The sequence below is a fragment of the Meles meles genome, chromosome 19 (assembly GCF_922984935.1).
Source record: "Meles meles chromosome 19, mMelMel3.1 paternal haplotype, whole genome shotgun sequence".
NCBI lineage: Eukaryota > Metazoa > Chordata > Mammalia > Carnivora > Mustelidae > Meles > Meles meles.
Window position 1 is genome coordinate 51481509 of NC_060084.1, and position 12606 is coordinate 51494114.

The 12606-nt window shown below is 51.0% G+C and overlaps 1 protein-coding gene and 1 pseudogene across 1 annotated transcript; one reads left to right on the forward strand and one right to left on the reverse strand.

The window, feature by feature from the left end:
• Positions 1–2825: 2825 nt before the first annotated feature.
• Positions 2826–5199, reverse strand: KCNA7 (potassium voltage-gated channel subfamily A member 7). The gene is made up of 2 exons (XM_045988943.1): positions 4630–5199; positions 2826–3641 (listed from the first exon to the last, which is right to left on the reverse strand). The coding sequence occupies exons 1-2, from the start codon at positions 5182–5184 to the stop codon at positions 2826–2828; spliced, it is 1371 nt and encodes a 456-aa protein (XP_045844899.1). The 5' UTR covers positions 5185–5199.
• A 6637-nt stretch (positions 5200–11836) lies between these two features.
• LOC123931972 lies at positions 11837–11958 on the forward strand (annotated as a pseudogene).
• Positions 11959–12606: the final 648 nt, after the last annotated feature.

Consider the following 12606-nt stretch of genomic DNA (forward strand, 5'->3'; position numbering starts at 1 on the left):
CCCAGTCTGAGTGTCCCCTTGGGTTACTTCCCTGACCTCTCCACATTTGCCCCCCACCCCATCCCTAAGCACCCAACAGGTCCCACCCCCTACCAGAGACACTCTGTGTGACTTCCGGTCTCTGATGGGGTTGAACAGGTAAGTTTTCAAAGAAAAGTAGACCAGTCTCTGTCCCCCTCTCCCTCTCTGTCTGGGCCTCTAACCCTGCTCCCTCTCTCTGTCTCTCTTGATCTCTCCTCTCTGGTTGGCTTCCCAGCTTCTGTGGATCTCTGGAGGGGGTCTCTGACTCCCCCCTCCTAGGTCACCGCCCTCCTGCTCTCCCTTTGCCCCTTCAGTGTCATCTCTCCAGGTCTTGGTCCCTCTCTGCATGTGTCTCCTCCTCTTTGGGTCTCTGCTGGACCCAGACTCTGCCTTGTGTCTGTCACCGTGAGGGGGTCTATCTCCATTTCTGTCTCCAGATGTGACTTTCCATTTCAGAGGGAATGGGCCACCTACAGATTCTATGGCTTTCAACCTTGATCAAACTCTTCCCACCATCTGTCCCTTCTACCTTCACTCTGTATAAAAAAGGGAGTTGGATTAAATCACGGGTTTCCAGACTGAATTCCGTAGCTGCATTCTGAGTCACCAAGGACTCCATGGACGTGTGTGTCCCTCAGACCAGGTCCCCTCTGAGGAGCCACACCGCATCAAAGTAAGATTTCACTGGACCCAAAAAGGGAAGGGCCAGTAGCTGAAAATAACAACACCACCACTCTGTAAACCACTGGTTTTAATAAATTAATACAAGTAAAGGACTTCAGATGATGTTTTGGCACGTAGGAAGCCCTCTATGTGTTTGTGATTGAGGCATCCTCCTCTCCTCCTCTAAATGCCCTTTTGGTACTGAAAGCTCTCTGAAAACGTTTGGCTTCCTGCCTTGGATCCCACCCTCCCCTCTGAGCCTCAGTTTCTTTGTTTGGGAGAAACTCGGCTGGAGGACACCTGCAGGCTGATGGGACAGGGGGAGTCGGACAGCCTGCCATAAACCCCAGCTCCTGGGATGTGCCACGGGACCCCAGGAAGCCACTCCCATGCCCTAAGACTCTAGTTTCTCCCCTAGAAAATAGAGTGGGCTCCCAAGTTTATCTGACATTCTTCCTGAGCTGTGGGAGGATAGGGTGGGGTGCCCTGATTTGGGATCCCTTTGTGATTCCGTGGAAGAGAGACTCTGCGTATCTCTTGGGTTCAGAGGCACTGATTTTTTTTCTCTCTATTCCTTTTTTGGTTCTCTTTCTCGGGGGTGCCCTGGTCTGGCTCCAGCTCTGGTGTCTGTCCCTCTCCAGGTGTCTGACACACCCCCCCCCCATCTCCATGTCCCACTCTTGGTCTCTGTCTCTCTTTCTCCTTGGAGTTTCTGACCCCCCTCCTCTGGGTCTCCATCTCCCCATCTCTTTGGGTCTTTGTCCTGTTTCCTTCTCCCTAAATCTCTCTTCCTCCCTCTTTGGGTCTTTGCTCCCTCTCCTCTGGGTTTCTATCTCTCTCTTTCTCTGAGTCTTTATCACTTCCAGGTCTCTGTCCCTTCATTTGGGTTTCTGTCTCCTTCTCTCCCATCGTGCCTGAACAAAGTACAGATTCTTCCCCTTTCCCCTTCCCTTGCGGCTCTGATCTCCATGGTTAGAAGCTAAACTGTAGGGGAGGACAGATAGAGAGGGTATGAATGGCAAAATGAAGCAGGTGTAGAGTAAATGGAAGGACTGTCTACATCTTCCTAGCTCACCCGGAGGCTCTCTGCACAAACAACTGAATCAAGGGGTTCAGCACTCAGCCCCGCCCCTTACAATAAATGACACTGGGCAAGTCAGTTGTTTGTCTCGCAGAGTCCCTAATGCCACACTTTCTCCCTGATACATGATTCCTCCCCAGTGTTGTTATTCTTGGGTCCCGGTGCTACCACTAAATGCAAAACAAACCAACATGGCCCTATGGAGCCCATACGCACAGTCCAACTCAACCTAACATTCCTACAGGACTCACAATGACACAACCTGGGGTAATTCACCTCAGCATACCCCTATGAGACTCACATGGTTATACAGTTTGATATGATTCATCTCAGTGTAGCCCCCCAAAACTTCCAGCTACATTACTCTACACAATTCAACCCAACAGAACCCTGAAAGACTCAGACCGTCATACATTCCAGCCCAGCTTAACCTAACATGACCTAGAAAGCTCACATTCAATCACTTGACTCTTTGTAGTTCTAAGTGACTCACAAGTTCACAGAACCTAAAATAACATAGCCCTAGAAGAATCACAAAGCCACACAATTTCCAACATGTCTCAACTCAACTCCACAACACCATGCATGAACACGCACTCAGCCCCAACAATGCCGTGGGTGACCACCTAACTTGATCCAAAATGGCCCTAGGGGACTCATAAAACTACAGAATCCTGCACAATGCAATTGGACAAGACTCACCCAGACTCAACAACACAGCCCAACCCAACGAGGACCTAGAAAACAAAACTATCTGACCAAATCTGTCTCAACACTTACCACGAAAGGCTCTGTAAGTCTTGCACAACCCAATGTAGTACAAACCAATGGAGCCTCCCCATCAACTCATTATAACTCATGGCCATTCACCGTCACTTAAGGAAGTACCCACGGGAGCTACCAAACCACAACTCAAGACCCAACAAGACCCAGTGTTCCCTAACTCATTACCACTTAACCTAGTTCTTCCTAAACCCAACCCCCTCCCTCTAACCTTCCCTTCTACCCCTCCCTCCCTCCCTCCAAAGAAACGTGAGGTCCTGCAGACCTCAACTGTCCCTCACACTTCAGTGACCAAGTGTTTCCCAGGGGGTGCCCAGAGTGGAGGTGGTAGCTCAGGCATCTCTCCATCCATCAACCCCCCATTGACCTTGCCGTCCAGTGGGCCACATGGCTGCGTGTCCACATGGCTGTACATCCCAGCCTCTTCGCCCTCTGTCTCCCGGTGGTAAAAGTAGCTGAAGTTGGAGACAATGACTGGCACGGGAAGGGAAATGGTCAATACTCCAGCGATGGCACACAGGGAGCCCACTATTTTGCCGCCCACAGTGACGGGTGCCATGTCTCCATAGCCAACTGTGGTCATGGTGACCACTGCCCACCAAAAGGACTCGGGGATGCTGGTGAAATGGGAGTCTTCCCGGTCGACCTCAGCGAAGTAGACTGCGCTGGAGAAGAGGACCACACCGATGAAGAGGAAGAAGATGAGGAGGCCCAGCTCACGCATGGAGGCCCGTAGTGTCTGGCCCAAGATCTGCAGGCCCTTTGAGTGCCGGGACAACTTGAAGATTCGGAAGACGCGAACTAGACGGATGACTCGTAGGATGGCCAGGGACATGGCTGGCTGGCCTACACCCCGCTGTCTGGCTAGCTCGGTGCCTAGCGCCACAAAGTAGGGTAGGATGGCCACAAAATCGATGAGGTTCATCACGTTCTTGAAAAAGGCCGCCTTGCTCGGGCAGGCCACCAGGCGCACCAGTAGCTCAAAGGAGAACCAACAGATACACAACGTCTCCACCACAAAGAACAGGTCATCGAAGGGCATGCGAGACAGGGGTCCGGGCACTGGGCTGGAGCCATTCAGCCGAGCGGGGAACTGCAGGGAGGAAGGGGTTCAGAGAGGACCACACCAGGGCTGGGACGCACAGGAACAGCCACATTTGTGATTTAAATGTGCAACAGCCACATTTGTGATTTAAATGTGCAACTACTTCCATACAAATTGGTCAGCAGTCATTGCCCCCAGGCCTCCAGTGACCCAGCTGTCCTAGATCCCTTTCCAGAGCTCTAGGGATCATGCCTGCGCGGCTGACCTTATGGTCCCTGATCCTTCGGGGGGAGGGGGGGGTGTCTCCTGAAAGTGAGGTCTCCTGAGTGAGGGTCCATCCAAAATCCCACCCCCCAGCTTTGATTTTCTAGATGGGGAGGGTCACCACCCAGGTCATGCTTCCTTGTGCTCTGCCCTCCCTAACCAGCCCCCTAGAAGCCCCGACTACAATGGCTAAACACCTTGTTTGCACACCAAGCCCTGGGGCCCTGACTCTCAGGGCCCTCTCAGCCTGACTTTGTGACAGATTCCTCCCACCTCGGTCCTCTGTCTCCAGCTCCCTCAAGCTCCACTCTCACCACCTCCAGCCCATCTTTCTATTGGTTACTGCCAGCCGCACAGACCCCTGATTTTTCGGACTCTCAGCCCTCAGCTTCATTTCTTAACGTAGGGGTCTTCCTGCCCTCCCGCCCTTGTCTCAACCCCGCCCCCTCCCGCCCTTGTCTCAACCCCGCCCTGTGATTGGGAGGTTCTTCTGCTCAGATCCTCGGGCCCCGCCCCCATGAGGCTATCCCTTCCCCGCCCCCAGCCCGCCTTTAAAAGGTAGATTCCCCTGGTCAGGCCGGGTCCCTGGGTTGCCCACCTCTCGAGCCCCTCGCCCCACCCTTCACTGGCGGGTATCCCGACAAGCCCCTCAATGCCCCGCCCACCCACGGCCGGGCCCCTCCTTCCCGAGAGGCCCCGCCTCCCCGTACCCCGACCCCGGCTCGGCTCCTCCCGAGCCCCGCCTCTCTCCACCCAGGCCCCGCCCCCTCACCGGGCCGGCAGCCGCTACCGCAGCGAGCCCCGGGTTGTAGCGGTCGTCGCGGAAGTCGGGCAGCGTCTCGAGGCAGAAGACGACGATGGAGACGAGGATGACGAGCACGGAGACGACGGCGAGCACGCGCGCGGCCTGCGAACTCTCGGGGAACTCGAAGAGCAGCCAGAGCTGGCGCGCGAAGGCGCGGCGGGGCAGGGGGCGCTCTGGCGGCATGGGGCAGCCCTCGTCCTCACGCAGGCGCGCCAGCGCCGCGGTGCCCAGCCCGTAAAAGGCCACCTCCTCCAGGAAGACGTCGAGCGGCACGTGCGCCGGCCGCCGCAGCCGCCCGCCCGACTGGTAATAGTAGAGCACGGCGTCGAAGCTGGGCCGGTGCCGGTCAAAGAAGTACTCGCGGCGCGCGCCGTCATAGAAGCGGCCGCGGCGCGCCGGGTCCCCTAGCAGCGTGTCCGGGAAGCGGCCCAGGGTGCGTGCCCGCGTCTCGAAACGCATCCCGGCCACGTTGAGCACCACCCGCTCGCAGCAGCCGCACGGCGGCGGGCACCGCGGCTCCATGGCGCGCGCAGCCCCGGCGACCCGCGGACGGACGTGTGGCCCCGACGCCCGACCCGGCCCGGCCCGGCCCCGCCTCGGCCGCCGCCGCCGCCGCCCCAGTCTGGTGTCCGGTGTCCACGCGTAAAAATAGCCCGGCCGTCCGGCCAGGGCGCGGGGGAGGGGGCGCCTGACCCCGGCGGGGCAGAGGGCGGCCGCGCGCCCTCTGCCGGGGTGCCCTCCCCTTCCCCCCCAGCCGCAGTTTCCCGCGCCCATCCGGCTCTCCAGTCCCCTTTCCCTCGGCCCCGTGTCTCTTCGAGTTTCCCATGTGTCTCTCGTGTCTTTTTTACAAATATCCGAGCCCCTCTGTTGGAGTGACAAACTTCCACGTCTTTCTAGTCATCTTGTATGTTTCTGCGGCTGCCTGTGTCTTCATTTTGAGTCTCTGTTAAGGGCTCTATCTCTGTGTATCTCTATGGGTCAGTTATCTCTGAGGTTTGCCATTCTAGAGGATGTATTGGGGGGGAGGGTGTCTCTGTCAGTTGTCTGTGTCTTGGTCCCTGGATCTCTGCCTTTGACTCTTTCTTAGGGGCTTGTCTCAGTTTATCTGTCTCCCTTGGTCTCTATCTCTCCCCTCAGCCGGGATCTCTTCTCATTATCTCTTAGCACTCTGTGTCTCTGTCCCTGGGTTTCCCTGGGGCTCCCCTTGGGTCTCTTTCCCTGTATTCCTGAAGTATTGCGAGTTCCTGTCTCAGGGATGCTGGAGGACTCAGGGTCTCTCGAGTCGTATCTCTGGATCTCTTTCTGACCGTAACTGTAGGTCAGCTCTGCCTGCCAACCACTGCCCTGGTGGTTGCTCCGTCCTGGAGACCCCTCAGCAGCTGCATGCCACGATCATGTGTGCCCCACACCCCGTTCCCTCGCCAAGTTCTTGTCCACCTCTATTCTCGATAAGAATTCGGAGACCCCGAGAAGCCTGAGCTAGAGCCCTCGGTAGCGGAGAAGGAGGCCGGGCCTGCCAAGAACAGGTGGGGGTGGGGTAGGCTGGGGAGATGACGCAGGGTCACTGGAAGGGACCAAAGGACAGACAGATGATGGCCTTCCAGCCACCGGTGTCCTATGACACCGCGTAAAAATAGCCCCATCTGATGGGCTTGGGAGGAAGTGGTGGGGATTAACGGTTACCGGGATCAAAGGAATAGGGGGCCCGGAGCGCCCTCTGCTGGGCAAGTGCAGAGAAACACGAAGGTTATGACTCCCTGTGAACGCTGGCACTCTTTGCAATTTCTGGGAAGCTGTGTCACCATCCCTCTGGATTTCCGAGTCCCTTTCTCTGGGTCTCTCTCCTCCCCTTGTCAATGTCTATGTTTCTGTCATTCTCAGAGACCACAGAGAGACCCCTCTCCTTGTGGGTCTCTGAACTCTGTGTGAACTGGCCCCTCCTTCTTGCCGCCTTGTGTTACACCCTCCTCTCTGCAATGGGTGCTCCTCCTTGCCATTTCCAGACCATCCGTTCTTGCTCTGTCGACAACTTGGACCTTTTTTTTCTTTTGAGTAAGCTCTACGCCCAACGTGGGGCTTGACCTCACAACCCAGAGATCCAAAGTTGCACGCTCTACGGAGCCAGCCAGGCGCCCCCTCCCTCAGCTCTTTTGAAGCTCAAGCTACCCACGCACACTTCCCATCCTTCCCTGCTGAACTTATCCCTTTCCCTCTGGCCACTCCTGCTCTTTCAGGGAAGATTTTAGATCCTGGCTCCCTATTCTTCATTCTTTTTTTTTTTTTTTTTTTTTTTTTTGACAGAGAGAAACCACAACTAGGCAGAGAGGCAGGCAGAGAGAGAGGAGGAAGCAGGCTCCCCGCGGAGCAGAGAGCCCGACGCGGGGCTCGATCCCAGGACTCCGGGACCATGACCCGAGCCGAAGGCAGAGGCCTTAACCCACTGAGCCACCCAGGCGCCCCCCTATTCTTCATTCTAAAGCTACTGTCCTAATCCCTAGTAATTTCAATATCCCCACAAATGATCCTATAAAAACCTAACTTGTAACTAGACTGTCTTTTCCAAAAACACACCCCTTTCTTGTCCTACAAGATATATCCTGAATCTTGCCACTCCCTAGCTCATGGAGACCATGTCCCCAGGTTTTGGTGACTCCCCCAACCAACTAACCACCTTGGGAGGAACACCACGTGCAACTCTCAGCCCCACTCTTTTCCTTGGGACACTGGCACAGTGGGGCTCCCTGCTCAGCTGGGAGCCTGCTTCTCCCTCTCCTGGTGGTAGATCAGAACAGAATGAGAATACATATGCTTGGTTTCAAGCCACTAAATTTGTAATTTTTTTTTAAGATTTTATCTATTCATTTGACAGACAGAGATCACAAGTAGGCAGAGAGGCAGGTAGGAATGGGGTGGAAAGCAGACTCCCCGCTGAGCAGGGAGCCTGATGTGGGGCTCGATCCCAGGACCCTGGGATCATGACCCGAGTCAAAGGCAGAGGCTTTAACCCACTGAGCCACACAGGCGCCCCTAAATTTGTAGTAATTTGTTACAGCAGCAACAGGAAACAGTTTCTCCCGTTCCTCTGTATCATTCCCTTCATTCCCATGTTGTAACAATATCTTCATTTGTTACTTTTTTAAAAAAAAAGATTTTGTTTATTTGGGAGAGAGAGTGTTGGGTGCGAGGAGGGGCAGAGGGAAGGGAGAAGCAGACTCCACACTGAGCAGGGAGACCAATGCGGGGCTCGATCCTAAGACCCCAGGATCATGACCTGAGCCAAAGATACATGCTTAACCGTCTGAACACCCCAGGCGCCCCACGACTTCAGCATTTTTGAAGAATACTGGTCATTTATGTTGTGGACCGCACCTCTGTTTATCTGGTGTTTTATCTTGACTAGATAGAGATTATAAAGGGTTTTTTTTTTTTTTGGAGTGGGGGATACCACAGAGGTGAAATTCCCTTCTCATCCTGTCATATCGGAGGCATGTGATATGTCTCACTGCGGGTGATGGAAACTTGGATCACTTGGTTAGGGTAGTGTCTGCTGGGTTTCTCCACTGCAGTTATTTTCTGCCTATAATTAATGAACATTTGGGGGAGCCAACTTTTTTGTTCTGTCACGTTTATTGAGGTTGAGTTGACACACAATAAAATTTACCCTTCATGGTGTACACTTCTGAGTTCCGGCCAACATCTGCACGGTCACATCACTGCGAGTGCAAATCAAAACATAGGAAAGTTCTGGCACTCCTTGAAAGTTGCCTCCTGCCCTTCATAGTCAACTGCTTCCCTTCTTCCAGCTCCTGGAAACCACTGCTCTGTTTTCTACTCCCACCCCTGTCCCTGCAGTTTTGCTTTCCCTAAAATGTCAAATAAATGAAATCCCTCAGTCCAGAGTCTGGGGAATCTGGCTTCTGTCACTCAGCATACTGCATCGAAGGATCATTCTTATCGTGTTGGTCAGTACTGTTCCAAGCCATGGACTGATGCTCATTTGTTGTTCCATTCATTTGAGTTCTATTTCGTTTTTTGGCGATTATGAATAAAGCTGTAATAAAAATCCGTGTACATGGTTTCGTATGAACATGTTTTCAGGTCTCCTAAATAATTAGCTAAGAATGGGCTTGCTGGGTTGTATGATAAGTGGATGCTTAATTTTTTCCTTTTTTTTTAAGATTTTATTTATTTATTTGACAGAAAGAGATCACAAGTAATATATTTTTTAAAGATTTTATTTATTTGGGGGCGCCTGGGTGGCTCAGAGGGTTAAGCCTCTGCCTTCAGCTCAGGTCATGATCTCAAGGTTCTGGGATTGAGCTCTCTGCTCAGCAGGGAGCCTTCTCCCCCCCCTCCCCCGCCTGCCTTTCTGCCTGCTTGTGATCTCTCTCTCTGTCAAATAAATAAATAAAATCTTTTTTTAAAAAAGATTTTACTTGACACAGAGAGAGCACAAGCAGAGGGAGCGGCAGGCAGAGAGAGAAGCAGGCTCCACACTGAGCAGGGAGCCCAATGCAGGACTGGATGCCAGGACCCCAGGATCATGACCTGAGCTGAAGGCAGACACTTAACTGACTGAGCCACCCAAGCATCCCTAGCAAAGCCATAATTTTGAATGTATCCGAATTTCCAGTTCATATACTCAGCAAGGTCACAAGCTGATTTGCATAATGTGGCTTTCTAGACAATCATCTCAAAAATATTTATTGAAACGGAGCCACTGTTCTTTATGGGACCATAATTTTGACCAAATAACAAATAAGCAATTGTTTTCACAGGAGAACATTTTAAAAGAGATTTTATTTATTCATATGAGAGAGAGAGACAGCACAAGTAGGGCAAGAGGCAGAGAGAGAGAGAGAGAGAAGCAGACTCCCCACTGAGCTGGGACCCTGACTCGGGGCTCCATCCCAGGACCTGGAGATCGTGACCTGAGCCGAAGGCAGACACTTAACCGACTGAGCCACCCAGGTGTCCAAGTGTCTTTCTTTTTAACAACACTTTCTAATTCCAGTTATGGGTGAAGAGTTCTGGCATCAGTTAATGGCAGCAACACTGTGGCAAGCATCTACATTGTGCTGAGAGGTAGATTGGGACTTAATCCTTTATTCAATAAGTGAATGTTAAAATGTTCAAACGTGGCATTTTGAACTAATTTCAGACTTACAGAAAAGTTGCAAACATAGCACAGAGTTCCCATATATCCTTCACAAAAATCTGCAAAAGTCTTTTTCCATAGCCATAGTACCATTATTTGTTAGGAAATTAACATTGATACAATACTATTAACCAATCATTCCACAAACTTTACTTGAATTTCACAGATTTTCCACAACTGTTTTTTCTCCTTTGTTGTCTAATCCAGGATCCCATGTTGCATTTATTCATCTCCTTAATTTACTCTAGGAGTTTTTTGGTTTGGCTTCATTTGTTTTTTAAGTAAGTTGTATACCTAAGGTGGGGCTTGAACTCACCATCTGAAAATCAAGTCTCATGCTCTAGCAACTGAGGCAGCCCAGCGTCCCACCTGGGAGTTTGTTTGTTTTTTTTTAAGATTTTATTATTGGGGCGCCTGGGTGGCTCAGTGGGTTAAAGCCTCTGCCTTTGGCTCAGGTCCTGATCCCAGGATCCTGGGATCGAGCCCCACATCGGGCTCTCTGTTCAGCAGGGAGCCTGCTTCCCTCCCTCTCTCTCTGCCTGCCTCTCTGCCTACTTGTGATCTCTGTCAAATAAATAAATAAATAAATCTTTAAAAAGATTTTATTATTTATTTGAGAGAGAGAGAGAGAGAGAAAGGAGGGGAGGGGTGGGGGGAGGGAGAGGAAGAAAGAAAGAATCTCAAGCAGACTTTGTGCTGAGCAGGGAGCCTGATGTGGGGCTCGATCCCACAACCCAAGATCATGACCTGAGCCCAAACCAAGAGTCAGATGCTCAACTGACTGAACCACCCAGGTGGCCCTAGGAGTTATTTTTTCTGGGTGAGCTCCACCTTCACAATATATCCCTAATCCCAACACTTCTTTCCATCCCACTGCTACCATCTCAGTCCAAAGCACCATCCCTTCCCTGGAAAATGCATCCTCCTAACCATCTCCCTGTTTTTCCTTCAGTCCCTTCCCTGCATTCTTTCTGTCCATAGCCCATGAAGCAATCTCTTAAAAATCTTTTAAAAATGTATGTCCTGGGGGCACCTGGGTGGCTCAGTGGATTAAGCCGCTGCCTTCAGCTCAGGTCATGATCTCAGGGTCCTGGGATCGAGCCCCGCATCGGGCTCTCTGCTCAGCAGGTCTCCTCTCTCTCTGCCTGCCTCTCTGCCTACTTGTGATCTCTCTCTCTGTCAAATAAATAAATAAAATCTTAAAAAAAAATGTATGTCCTCCTGATCAAAACCCTTTAAATACTTCCTCTTTCATTTCAAATAAAATCTGCCCTCTCTCTCATGTAATACTCAGCTGCAGGCAAGGATTCCCAATGGCTAGTGAGATAGGCTGGGGAACAGAGTGTTCGCATGGTGGCAAAGTTTTACCACCCAGATTACCAAGGGGACGATGTACCCTTAGAAGGAGAGATCTGGCATTTATGTCCTTGACCAAGTGGCCAAACTCAGCATCGTAACACTGGGACCATCTCATGTTTTGGACCTTCAAGTGTGATGCAAGATAAAGTTCACAGTATTACTAGGGAAATGTTCTTGCCAAAAATGCTTAACTTCAACCTATTCAAAACTTCAGATTCAATTTCCATTTTACAGGCGAAACAGGGTTAGTGGAACAAACTAACCACCATGAGGAGACAATCAGACAAACCCAGAATGTGGGACATTCTACTGAAAACCGGTCCAGACTCTGGGAAAACCCAAGAACAACAAAAGAGGTGTCTGTGTGCATGTGTGTGTGTGCGTGTGTGTATCCAATATTAAAAGAGAGCAATGCAACCAAATGCAATGTGTGAACCTTGACTGGCTCCCGGCTTGGGTTAAAGCAAAATATTCTTGGGTCATCTGGTAAAATCTGGATATGGGCTGGAAAATTTCCTAGGGGTTAAAATAATTTTGTGGTTATGCAGGAAAAGGTCCTTATTCTTAGGAGGCACCCGCTAACGCATTCAGAGGTGATGTGCAACAGTAATTACTTGCGCGTGGTACGGGAAAAACACATAAAAATAAAGCAGGTTTAGCTTTGCGCAGTGGCAGTATCGTAGCCAATGAGGTTTATCCGAGGCGCAATTATTGCTAATTGAAAAATAAAGCAGGTTTAGCTTCCTTTTCCTTAAACTTTTTGTTTTGAAATAATTTTAGAATCACAGAAAAGATCCAAAAAATATGGCAGAGTTCCACATACGTACATAGATAAAACAAATGTCAAGATATTTTTAGAGTATGTGCTTTCATGTTACATGTTTCTTGAACCATGAAATTAGTTAAATTTTGTAATAACTGCCGTAGTTTTATTAAACAGGCCATTGCATCTATCTGAAAAACTTCTACAACACTTAACTCCTTACAGGTCTACAGGGTCCTAAGTAACACAGCTGCCAGCTCTCAGGTCTCACGGCCAACAACTTGGGATTCCTGCTAACTGTCCCAAATCAGGGCCTTTGCACTTGCTGCTCACTCGTCTAGATCTCCCTTCCATCCGGATCGGATTTCACCTCTCCAGACGAACCTTCCACTATCCCCTTTCTAAAACAGTCCCACTCTCACTGCCCAAGCCCCTCTCCGAAATTTATTCCTTTTAAATGTCTTATCGTCTCCCCCAGTAAAATGTAAGCTCCAAGAGGAAAAAGACCGCCTTAGTCATGTACTACATCTGCACAGCCCAAACAGTGCCCAGCATACACTAGCCGCCGGAAGACCAGTTACTGATTTAGCAGGTTAGACTTCAACGTAATGACACCATTCGCATTGGGACTCTTTGCCCGGCGGCGGAGGGGTATTTTATCGTG

Bases quoted from the DNA above. Each gene is read 5' to 3' on its own strand.
- KCNA7 (XM_045988943.1), bottom strand. From the start codon at position 5,184: ATGGAGCCGCGGTGCCCGCCGCCGTGCGGCTGCTGCGAGCGGGTGGTG. The intron at 3,642-4,629 runs GTGAGGGGGCGG...TCCTCCCTGCAG, and splicing joins CGGTAGCGGCTGCCGGCCCG to TTCCCCGCTCGGCTGAATGG.